Source organism: Cygnus olor, chromosome Z, assembly GCF_009769625.2.
Source record: "Cygnus olor isolate bCygOlo1 chromosome Z, bCygOlo1.pri.v2, whole genome shotgun sequence".
Classification (NCBI taxonomy): domain Eukaryota; kingdom Metazoa; phylum Chordata; class Aves; order Anseriformes; family Anatidae; genus Cygnus; species Cygnus olor.
In genome coordinates this window covers 23,710,498-23,723,375 of record NC_049198.1, presented here as the reverse complement: position 1 = coordinate 23,723,375, position 12,878 = coordinate 23,710,498, and the positions used below count along the sequence as shown (strand labels likewise).

At 40.6% G+C, this 12,878-nt stretch overlaps 1 protein-coding gene across 8 annotated transcripts in view; it reads right to left on the bottom strand.

Moving 5' to 3' along the window:
* Positions 1-1,138: 1,138 nt before the first annotated feature.
* The window catches only part of CDK7 (cyclin dependent kinase 7), a 31,924-nt gene continuing 20,184 nt past the window's right edge, over positions 1,139-12,878 (bottom strand). For 3 of the 8 annotated variants that reach the window (XM_040541069.1, XM_040541067.1, XM_040541072.1), the window contains one exon: positions 9,746-9,960. In XM_040541069.1, coding sequence (XP_040397003.1) covers positions 9,935-9,960 — 26 coding nt within the window. In that variant the 3' untranslated portion in view covers positions 9,746-9,934. Of the gene's footprint in view, positions 2,747-5,648; positions 9,289-9,745; positions 9,961-12,878 lie in introns of those variants that run through there. The other 5 variants (XM_040541071.1, XM_040541068.1, XR_005815247.1 and 2 more) reach the window with 4 other exon arrangements.

Here is a 12,878-nt window from a genome sequence, read left to right as displayed (position 1 = left end):
GATAACAAATTCCACCAGGGAATGATCACCGCAGCCCAGACTGCCTCCAATTTTGACTTCTTTTATTATTTCATCCGCGGTGGTGAGCACTGGGTCCAGTAATGCTTCTCCTCTGTTTGGGCTATCTATTACCTAGATTTCTCAGCTTCTTGTGTGATTTCAGGGTATCTTTGTTTTTGCAAACAAAGCCAACAATAGTAGCAATGAGGTTCTCTGTGGGAAGACTCCCTCACTTTGTCTGCTTCGTTGCCTCCATGTGTGTGCAGGCTACAATAATATTTAAGAGAAATATTTAGTACTTTATTTTTAGTTTTAAAATGCCTTAGTCTTAGGAACTCTGTGACTACAGGCTATTGTACTGTGTGTATGTGTAGATAACACAGATATATGGACCAAAAAGGAAATCAGTATGGATTGCAGGATGTATTGTGTAAAAACCCCTTCCTCTTTCCCTTTGTGTGCAAACAAACAGAAATTTGATATTTTAGCAGAAAAAGCAAGTCATGTGACGAACCAGTGTTACATAATTCAGTGTTCTGCTGGGGACTGAAGAGCCCAGAATTACTGAGGGTATAGTTTATGGAAGGCAGACAAGTGCTTTATTTTTGATGGCGCTCTAACATTCACGTATACTAAAGTTAGAGATGTGGTATTTACCACTACCATAAGATTAATTTTGTTAATCGGATGGCAAAGGACACCAGCCTACAGTGATCCTAGAGAATCCTAGGCAAGAATGCAGCTGAGACCCATACTTTTTAGGAACATCAGCAGCCACAACTTCAAGTGAGGACTCCTCGGGTCAGGGCTGAGTCTAAGCAGAACTTCTCTAATTTACAGCCCCTCTCTGTAAAGACAGGGCTGAAGGGAAGGAATCAAGAACTGAACAGTGTACAGGAGAGCAGTGTGGCCAGCAAACAGGCTAGAGAAAACCACTGGTATTTTTAACTTTGAAACACAGTCAGGTTCTTGAAGCATGTGGTTGAGACACGGCAACACACAGAATAGTAAGAACTCAGCAAAACTGTGTTCATTTTCTATTTCTGTTCCAGACTTCTTGTACAATCACAAAAAGCTGACTGGTCAGGCTTGGCTTAATTTCCACATCTGCTAAATTAAATCAAAACATGAAAGAGAATCTGAGGTTTTATTTAAAAATAAACTGTCTTGCAAGTAGAGTCCGGGTAAAGGTGACATATGGGTATGGTGGAAGAGTGCAAGCGTCAGCATATCGGGAGGTTGGTGGTGGAGAGAAAAACCTTGACTTCCACAGTGCGGTGTTTTACTGTTTTGGGTCACTCTTCATATTCTCAACTGGCATGGGGGACCAGCTGTATCCCAGTCTCCGACAGTGACAAGAGGAGCTGGATGAGCTAGCAGCAGCTGGGAAGAGAGACCGAGCTTTGTCCAGGTTAATGCCATGCTTCAAATTCATGTCATCGGAGACTCCTTGCAGCACCCCAGGGATACACACTGTAATTTAGCAGCTTGCATCCGGTGCCTAACCCAAAGTGTTAGCTCATTGTGCTGCCCCTCCTCAGCACTCCCAGATTAGCTTCGTGCTTTGTGTTGATAGCAGCAAGCGTTCAGTGGGCGGGGAACGCAGCTCCACGCAGGTCTGTTCATGCCAGCACTCTTATCGCTCAAACAAATGAACCTAGCCTCTGCACTGAAGAAAACAATGGAGATCTGTAACGGACCAGAACACCCCAGGGCCTTGGGATGTATGCTGTGGCTTTTTAAATTAAAAAAAAAGAAAAAGTCACTAGAAATTCTTGAACTTTCCTGCTGTGTTGCTGGCAAGGATTAAGCAAGCTAATAGCTAAGCAATGAGCAGATGCTGCTGCGTGAACAGAACTGTCACTCTGAAGCTATCCATGCATTTAGAATAAGGTTTACCCATCAAGTGTAGATTCTGAAATCAGAAATGGCTCTTGTATTCCCCTAATCTGATTTACGAGCCAGAAATCTTCAGCCAGTAATTCCTGCCTCAGACTGCTCCTGTTGGCAGGGTAAAGAGTGTCTCTTTGAAGAGAAGCTAATTCTGATTCATGGCATTCATAAATGTGATGGGATACCCATAGTTTCAACTGAGAAAGGCAAGAAGATTTGGCCTTCCTTTGTATAAGGAATTCTACCAACACTGATTTACAGAGATCTAATTAGTCAGGACAGGAGAAAACAGACATGCACCAGCCCCAAAAGTTACACAGCCTGAACCTGTGACACAGGGAGGCGAGAGGCAGAATGGAGGCATCAAGAGGCCCCGCAGGACACTCGAGGGGTACCCAGGAACAGACTTCAAACTCCGGTCTCAGTGCATATGCTGGAGAGCAAGGAAGGCAGGGAGGGAAGCGCTTGGTTAGAAGTTGTAACTACATGGCTTTTTCCAGAAAAAACACCGTTAAGAGCCAGTTGTGCCCTGGGAGCAAGCCAATTTCCTCTCTTGGTGTGTATGCAGGCAGCATAGCAGAGCCTGAAGCCCCAGACACGTCACTTTGAGTCACCTACCTTCAAGCAGCCTACAAAACTCTGCCTACAATATATCTGACCTCGTTTCATATGCACTTGTGACCTTCTGGTGGCACATCAGCTTCGCTTAAGCTAGCAGGAAAGCCATTACGCTTGGATCCCAAGTGCAGTTTCACTTGCAGATGTTGCACCTTCGCGTGTATCCACTTCACCCATTCCCGAGTCATTTCTACAGGGATTATGTAGAAACAGGGACTCTCACTGTTCCCCTTTGCTGTGAAAAGAATGCAATATTACCAGCTCTATAGAGAGCTCAAAAGATGTTAGTGGTGAAGCAAAAGGCTCTTTGGCACAATGCAGGGAAATCATAACTTAGCAGGAACATTTGAGGACTCTGTGCTTCCTCAGGACTCGCATGGTATAAACCAGATCACCGTATTTTATTGTAAGAATATTAGGAATTGTGCCGTTTTGTTCACACTTTATGAAATGAAGCTGCAACTGGGAACGATGCTTTTACTGTTCTGTAATTCCATGTTTTTTCAGTAATTAAAGAGATTTTGGTTTACATCAACTGGCAACGAGAAGAATGCAAAAAGGCTGCATGCAATGAGGAGAAAAAAATTTACCACTTGGCCATGTTTCAGGTGAAATGAATGAAATACATAAAATCTTTCCAAATGTAAATGTGATCAGAAAGAAAACAAAACCAAAATCTATCACATGTGGTGGTGACACACAAAATTAGTTCATTTTTATAGCGTAAATTTACACTTTATGTGCCTATTAAAATATAAGAGATTCGAAATTGCTTTTTAGGTAAATGTATATTTTGCTTGAGCCTAGGAGTTAGACACCCGTCAAAAATGTGGTTATGGGAAGGTGGGGAAACGTGTGTGAATGCTCACGCACATGTTCTGGAAACAACCACTCAGAACCAAAAGGGACCTTTTACACAGCTAACGATCTAACTGCTATGACGTTTGCTGGAACAGTTTCCTGTGGAAAAGGTATTCCAGTTAAAGGGAGCACCATGCAAGGGTGTGAGTAGACAGTAAGAATAGTTTGTGCAACACCTAGGAGTTTTACTTGTGAGTGACTGAAAGACCATCCCCATCTCGCAGTCCAGGTGGCTGCAGGCCACGATAAACTCTTTTTTTTTCTTAAGCATGCACCACCACCTGGTAACTCAAGGTTTCTTGGGGATGACAGAGCACTTCTTCCCAAATCCTCCTAGGTAGCCAAGGGCTTCCAGAACCTTTGGAAATCTTTCAGAAGCCAGCATATCTAGGAACCATGTCAGGACCAGTAGCCACAGCACAATATAGCCCAGCTGTAGACCTGACAAAAAGCAGCTGGGAACAGCCCACTCCTGTTAGCTGTCACAGCATCTCACCTGTTTTAGTGCTTGGCTGAGTGCAGGAAGCCCAAGGGCAAGGTGTAGCCCATTCCAGGGTTTGACAAGGGCACTGAGATCTTGGCTGTTACATGTTATTTGCATCTTTGGAAAGAAGGGAAGGGAAAAAAGGAGCATGACAATGATAGCTCCAGAGTTCACTGACACTTTGAAAAATATCTAGATTCTGTGTTGTTTTATGATGTTTAAGCTCATAGAAACTAAGCTTTCACACTGCAGTCAGCCTCTCTAGGGGCTAGAAGTATCTCCCACCAGCAGCTTTAGGAAAAGCATCCGTTGGCTTGGCATTTATGAAGATACTTACACAGTGTAGCGCATTTGTTGTTGCTCTAATCGTATGATCACCTTCAAGGCTGCGTGTAAATACCGAGAGGCACACAAAGCAACCATAACAGAAAAGAAAGCACCGAGTGATCTGCCGAAGCAAGGCAAGGGCTCTACTGCAAACAAAGAGACATGAAATACAAATCTCTGAGACTGGGTGGGAACAGAGATTGCCTGTGCACGTGTGGCCAGGGACACGTGTAACCAGTCTTTCCAGAACATCAGGTTGGTCATAACAACAAACAGTGGTATCACTCACTACATCTTTATTAGTGATTCGTAACTCACACTCATCTTTTCTAGCCAGTAGGAGTTTTAATTAAAATAAATAAATAAAAGGAAAAAAGGTCCATGCATTTAAGTAGTCAAATTTGGTTAGATTCTGATCAGATTGTTTTACATTGCTTGTTAGATTTGTAATAAAACACTTCATGGTAGTTGAAGATTTTAATCTTAAGAACACATAAAACCAGTATTTCCAGACAAATTTGCGTAATAAAGATTTTAAAGAATTATAGCCTAATAAACTCTTTGCTTATTTTTTTTTTTTCCCCCACTCCAACTCTTAATTTAATGTAGATTAAAACCTGCATTGTCTATTAAGGAGATGCAACAATTAAACCTTTCTGCATAGGTAACTTTTGTAACCAAACTACATTATGACAGCAGTACATATCTTTGTACTGAACTCTACAGTTGATGCATTCGCACATTTTTAATTGACACTTTTTAGCCCAATACCATGTACAACCAGTTATAAATGTCATTCTTTCTGACCTGTTGTTAAGTGTATGCAGTCCAACTTCTAATTCCTAAATCAGGTTTTTATTAATAACATCTCAGGTTACTTAATGCCTTTACCTTACAAATAACTGTCATAGACATTTAACTCTGTTGGCACTAAGGACACCTTGTGCTAGGAGGAGACAGCAGAGTTCCCGGGCACATTTACACATTTCTGACACTGAGGTAAGCAGCCAGCAGCTGGGAGTCTGGTGCCGCCTTATTTAGCCTTACTGGAGTTAATGAGTGACAGATGGAAAAGAGAAAACATGCGTGCCCCCAGGTTACTAGATAAGGTCAGAGTAAAGGGTCTTATTAAAGAAGTCCTACAAGAATATGAGGTAATGCAGGCATAAGCTACATGCCGAGAGTCAGGCCAGTTTTCCATCCTCACAGGAGCTCCAAGCTGGCAGAGCAAGGACTCTCAGAAAAACAAGTATCAGGAAGACGGTTCAAGTTGTTACTGCATCTGACTACCTGCTTCCTTTATCTGACAGACACTACCTCCGGTGGCAGGAAAAATGTGTCTGGATGTATATCAACATTTGAACTCCTGCAGTTAAGCTTGATGGATGGCTTAAGTACTATTGGAAGGTACCTGCCTACCAGTCTGGCCCAAAATGGAGGTTTTTCAAAAAAAAAAAAAAACCAAAAAAACGAAGCACATAGTCCACATTCTGTTGTCAAAGTCAGGTCAGTGCAACTGCCAGCATCCCTACTAAAGGGGCACAAATCTCTTGGCGTAAGCAATAAACCACATTCCATTACACATGTTAATTAAGAGCAAAATGCCGCCTTCTCCTCCTCCTTTCCTTGCACACCATTCTGTTCTTATCGCAGTGGTGAATGCTGTTAGTATGTAGGTTTGTGTGTACAGTTTGAACTGACAGCACTAGAAGAAATGGTCACAACACTGGCAGCCTCTGTGCTGACTACACAGCAAGTTTTTCAGGAAATTCTCATGCAGGACCTGCCAGCCTGGCTGCAGATTTAATTCTTGGAAGGAAGACAAACTCCCTAAGTAACTGAAAGAATAAGGGTTTCTAAAAAGAAATAATAGTTTGCTGAATAAATTTCTCACAAATGGAGTAAAAAATAAATTAAAAGACTTAGAACTGAACACAGAAATGACATGAGGATAATTCAGTAGCATCAAAACTTAGATTTTATCCCAGTTCTACTTGGGTAAGCTTGAAAAGGAGATACAAGGAAAGATGAACAAAGTTTGTACCAGTGATTGAGATGTGTTAGAGAAATGCAAGATGGAGTTCTCAAGCTAGCAATAACAGAGCTGCTGCTGGTGCCTTCCAGGTGGTGGTGGTGGGCTATAGGAGGAATAAATCTAATACCCATCAGCCCTTTGGGAAGAGAAGAATCAATATAAGATTATCCTACACAGTACTGTATCTCATGCCCCGAAGGACTACAGCCATGCATGCGTCTTTCACAGCTTCTCACACTACTACACGTCATACAGCCTGTGAAGAGTGTTCAAAGAACTCAATTTAGCTCTCCAACAAGTTCCCGTACCTCAACCAGGCAAACTAAATTTAGAACTATCCCTGATTTATCCTGCAATTTTATTACAGCAACGTGGAGAGAATACCTTACCTCAGACAAGGTTGATATAATCCAGTATGAAATGCAAGGAGAAGTGGAGGGGATTCAGTAAAAAGCAACCTAAACCACAGCTTTCTTGTAGTAATTATCCCCTTCTATCTGAGAAGCAAGTAAATATGCAGTCAGGTGAAACCTGCTATGATTTTAGAGATTTGTAAAGGAATCATTATACTGGTGTACATGGAGCATAAGTGACCATGCACCAGAAGAAGTGGCCAAGCAAGAGTTAAGAGAACAGCGTATATGCAGCAAGTCAAGGGAACAGGAACACTCACAAAACCAAGAACAAACACAGGTAGAACTAGCAGAGCTGCCTGGAGTGCTGACAGTTTCGAGGCTATAACATAGATAAGAACATATCACAAATGCAAAGCAACAGTGTTACACCTCATCCTGGCTCTAAGCTTCTTTGTCGAAAGAGCATAAAGGCTGGAGGGATCATACAGTGTTGGCACTAATGAAGAATCAAGGAGATGAGATGAAGACACGACAGCTAGGAGCCTTGCCTCTCCATGTCACCACAAGTAACCCCAGTCTCTGTGAGAAAACGAAATCAGTTTTGTTCAGAACAGAGAGCACCTTCCCTTTCTGTATTGTGTGCTCTTACAGTGAGTTTTGCTGCTTTTATTGTGGCAATATTGTAGGGAGAAAAAAGGTTTTATTAAATTATATAAACAATATCAGTACAATCCACAGAAGTTACTCAAGCTCCAGTAAGTCTGAAGGTAAGAACTATGAAATTTTTCACAAAGAAGAGCGCTAACCTTTCAGGAAGAAACCTCAGTGGCTCTCAATTAAAAAAAAAGTGATGAGGGCAGGGAAACAGTCTCAATCCAAGAGAGAAGGCATTTAGATTAAATTCCAGTTTGCACAAGCGTACAAGATAAACCTTTATACAATTACACAAGCATGCACACTGCAAGCTCAAGAGAAACCATACGTGACCGCTATCGTTCGTAACAGAAGCCAAGTAGGTTGCAACAGCTATATATTCAATGTGCTGGTGTGATAAAACAGATCGTCCAAGCTGAAGCATCATTAGCACAACATACAGCTCGCAAGGTAAGCTAGCTACAAATTTAAACAGTATTTAGATGACCAGTTGCATAGTAATTGATAGCCAGCAGTAGTCACAAATACTCCTTCCAGAGTTCTGACCTAAATCAAAAGTTAAGTCAAACTATCCAAAAGCCTGAAATCAAGAAAAAAAATATTGTGCTGATGGTTTTTCTAATCTTATCTTACTCTGTGGTGTATGTACACTTTATGTATGCACAAAACCAGCATTAAGAGCAAAGTAAGTTTAGTCCCTGACACAGAAGGCTTTGTTCACGAGCACAACTGAAGTCAAGACATGATGAGCTGCTATATACACTCACAGCACAGAACAGCCTTACCTGCGGTGCACAGTATGACAAATGAATTCCAGTGTGGGATTTGGAAGAGAATGGTTCTTGAACTTCTATTATATAGGAGCACTGCTTTTTTAATTCAAGTCTGCTGTGATAGACACATGACTGGAAGCACACAGGTCAGCAGCATAGGTCACAAAATGCTCGATGTTCTCTCTCTTCAACCTCTCTTACAGAGCACAATAAACAAATGCTCAAACTCGGTATCTACTCGACAAGTTTTGCCAATAGCAGCTTGGAGAATTGCTCTTTGTTCTACTGGAAAAGGCTCCCTTCAAGCCAGGGTGTGGTCTAGGCATACGCTGTGTTTGACAAGAAGAGAATGATGTAACTCTCACAGCAGAGCTGGTACAACACAAAATTGCCACTGCCATACAAGCTCTATTTGTTACGCCCAAGAGTTAGGTGTGAGTATACTCACTGAAAGATTCTGTACCTGTATTAGTGGCTGAACATTTCAGGACTTTGAAGTCCAGTCAGAATGCTGCCCTAGAGAAGCTGAATGCAAAAAATTTTTTACAGTACTTCTAACTCTCTCTTCCCTATTGAGATCAACATATTTTTTAAACCTATCCCTGTCAGAGGTAGGACTGCAGTTCTCCTCTCAGTCCTTCAGCCTGCACTCAGGATGATCTGTGATTACACAGATAATAAAAAACCTGCTATAACTAGTATAGAAAATAGAGAAAACGTTCATGAAATAACGCTGTCATCTAGGTCTTAGTAAAAATTTAATTTTCACTCACCAACAACCAGAAACACAGTAGGATATTGCCATGAACACAGTAAGGTACTGAGGGAATAGCAACTGCTGTCCCTTTAAGGCCAACATATTTCCAAGTTGGCTGATGGTACAAGTAAATTGAGTTACCACAGCAGCAAGAAGATGGTTACTATTCCTCTACAAGTTTAACTCTTCTGCTAATATACTTGCCACATACATTAAAAAAACAGAATGCTGAAAGAGGTTCACAACTGGGAAAATGACAATGGCTCACCAGGTATCCCTGAGATCCACTGCACAACAGCGGTGGGCACGTGGTTAGGCTGCGCATCAACAGCATCTACTGGCTTGTTTCTTTCCATTGAAGAAGTCTGGTTGCCCAGCAGCCACTTTGCAACACAGTTATGCTGGAAGTCAGGCAACAGAGCTGAGCACAGTATCTGCACTATGAAATGTTCAACAGCCACAGGTTGACAGGAGGGCTGGTATAGTTTTCCCAGCTGGATCTCCCTCCATCATTTATTGCAATCTTGAGGCTGTGAAGAAAACAGTATTTATATGCGCCCTCAGATAACTTTTCCTGGAAGACTAGAATGTGTAAAAGAAACAACTTCACATTCAATCTATGCATCATATTGTTTTCAATATAGTAGATGTGTCCTTTGAAAGTCTTAAGGCATGTCAAATGAGAGCACAAGCAAACTGACTTGTTACTACACTGCCACATTAAGAAAGAACCCTGCCCTTCTCTTACAATGATAGTTTTTCCAGCATATGTTATACATCAGACATGTACACTTAAGCTCCAGGTGAAAAGGCTGTATTTGCAGTTTTCCTCCTTGTTTTGCATCTGTGCAGGATAGCATGTGATTCAGCATAAAGGCTTTGCAAAATTAGGCTGTGTAAATCTGTAGCCAGAAAGCATCTTTTGATGGAATTACTACCTCAAAGCATGGGTCGAAGTAATGAAACAGCAAACCAGAGAAAGCAATCTTGCTGTTTTGTTTAAAAAAAATTTATTTTAAAAATGTTAATAAAACCTCAGTTTCAGTTATGAAAATTACATTCACATTTTACATATAAAACACACAAAAAATAACCATCCAGTGACTATTACAGCGTTATTCAATGGTTGGGACTTGGGTCATATGATCACTCATTTTCATCCACCATCCACAGCAATCAAAAAATCAATTTTTTTGGTAATCCTGAAAAGTGTAAATCACATTGTTACCAAAGTAAAGGGGTTCAGCCCCCTCCTCGAGTTTTTAATGCTCATTTAATACTATTCTTCACATTCATTTACTCTGAGCTAGTTAATGCTGTCTGCAGCAGCACAATACTGCTATTTCAGTAAATCTATGGAGGAGTGCCAGAATCAAAGCCAACTTGCATCAGTAGCTGTACTCCATAACAGTCCCAAATTCCATAATTAAGTGTTAATTGCATTTGGGATACATGTATTTCTCTTTGTTGGTATAAAAAGTTAGCCACTTAATTCTATTTCTAAACCTATGAAAGGCAAGCTATTCTAAGACTTAACCCTGCCCGACCGCATATACTCTTAATGATCTTTTTTATATACAGTCCCGACCCAGAAAAAGAGCTGTCTGCAGGAAGTAGTGGCCCTTTATGTCTATGACTCATTCTCTAACCATGTTTTTGTTAGTATCAGCTGTAGAGACGCAGGGAACAGCACTTTTCTGATTCTATTCTAACTCTTCTCCTCTCCTTTATTCATGTGCTATTTATTTATAACATGGGTAGAATACACCATCATATCCATCATCCCAGAAGGCAGCGAAGTTTGCTATGGGAGGGTCCAATTATTTTTGCCTGCCCTGTAAGCAGAAGTGTCCTCTAAAATACACTGGCATTGAATCATTCCCATGAACTTTAAGGGAATACCCAAACAGCAGAAGTTTTTAACCTTAGATATGAATGGACTGTCTTTTTTTTCAAGCCAGAGTAGAATAGTTCTCAGATTAGGTAGGTTTCCTACACTGTGTTGACTTAGGGAAGAGTTTATTGCTGTTATCTTTTACATTCTCTTTTGTGAGTTTACAGCTCTGTAGAAATGCAGATTTGTAGGACTGGAAACCAATGTTCTGGGAAAGAAGTGCTGTATTTGACTAAGTGTTTTCCAGGGTGGAGAAGATGGACAATGATGTTATCATAACATCATTGTCTCCACATACCTCACAGATGAGAAGAAGTAAGTGGTAGCAATAGCTAGCAATGATGTATGCTTAATACTTTCTGTCATTCATTTAGTTAGTGAGTTTTCCCCTGACAATAGAGTGTTTTTTTTTTTTTTTTTTCCCCTGAAGGGTACAGTTGCTGCACATTTAAGTTTGGTGAACACTCCCCAAGGCTACAGCATTTTGTTCTTGTGGAACAGCAGCACTTCATGGGGATGTTATAATTTCTCTCTCCCAGAAGCCAGCCTCTGGTGCTGAGATTTTATAAGAGGGCACCCACTAGTAACTGCTTCAGTCTACTCCTTTAAGTTCTGGAGTGCTGCCTCAACAGGGCTGAGGGAGAGATGCTGTGCAAGATGCAAGTACAGCTTAGCTTGAGAATTTCAAAAGATGACATTTATTTTTCTTTGAAATGACTTCTGCACATTTTCGTTCTCAACAGCAGTAAAAAATGCCATATTTCCACTTTTATTTATAAATAGTTTGGAAGAGCAATAATCCTACAGTCTAAAAGCATATTCACATTTTAGCTTGATGTTCATGCCATGTAAGGACACCAAATGAAATCCAGGGTAGCATGCTTGCTAGCTCTAATTTTGTCTCTCTCCTTTAACGTCAGTTGGGACTAGAAGATGCACCTTTGGTACGCTTGGGTTCTATCAGCCTAGCTAAGGCAGCAACAGAACATAAATTTTCTGATGTGCTTCAACCAGCACTTGGAAGAAACAATATACTTTTTAAACAGATACTCAAATGTCTCAGGAAGTAATGTTGACTTCCTAAATGCCTTAGTTATACCCAATCTCAAAACTTATGGCATTTAACACTGATTTCACCTTGTTGAAGATAAGACTTTTGTATAGACATTAAGCCAATTAGTGTTCTAGTTCTGATACAGCTCTGGGAATTCCCGTTCATTGATAAATGAAATACCTTAAAGTCTCAGAGCTCAGGGAAGCATTTCTTCCTCTTTCCTGTCCTTTAGTTAACTGGCATATTTTGGGTCATGGACTTGAAAACACTAAATCACAGATCCTCACATGGTGTCGCAGAAGGAGATAAAGAGCTTAAATTAAGCAATTAATTACATATGGGAACTTGACAAGTCAACCCATGGTATTGAGGTCACCAGACAGCATGCGAATAGTTAAAAGATTAAAGATTCTAATGAATTAATGCATTTTACTTTTAAATTGACAAAGACTATCAAACAATGAGTTGAAGTGCCTAAAAAGTAAGCTAAACTCTAATAATTTACCTGTCTGAACTCAAGAGGAAATGTACTTTCATGGAAGCATCTGCATTCCAAAAATATATCACTTTTGTATCAAAGAGCCTCGTACTGACAAGAACAAAAAGCTGACAATAACCTGACAGCTGCTATCTAGCAAATTCCGGCTGCCAAGGCAACAAACTCCCAGCTTAAGAACTAATGTTTGCCTCTGCTAGAAGGTCTGCCTAGTTTAGTGTCAGATACAAGTCTTGAATCCTCAGAACTTTACTACTATGAAGGTAAGAAGTATGTGCTACCGTTTGGGGGGGAAAACTGGACATTCCATATAGAAGTTAGTATTACGAAATAGGTTTGCCTTTTAAAAGGATCACTACGATATGCTTAAAACTTCCTTAAAGAGTGATCATAACACTCAACTTGCTTAGTCCAAGGGAGACAGCAGAAATCTCTTCTAAAATCCGATCTACATTCTCTCATCTGTCACTTGAAAGAATGAAATACCATGTTTCTCTTGCTCCGCCCCCCGCCCCCACATTTTCTCTTTTTTTTTTTTAAAGTGACTTCCACCTCAGTAAGGTGTCTCAGAAACAAAGGGCCTAACAGTAGCCTCTAACTTACTATGTAGTACCACACTCCATTATGGAGATTAATGGTTTAAAGATTTCTTCTAACAAATGGATTTCAAAAAAAA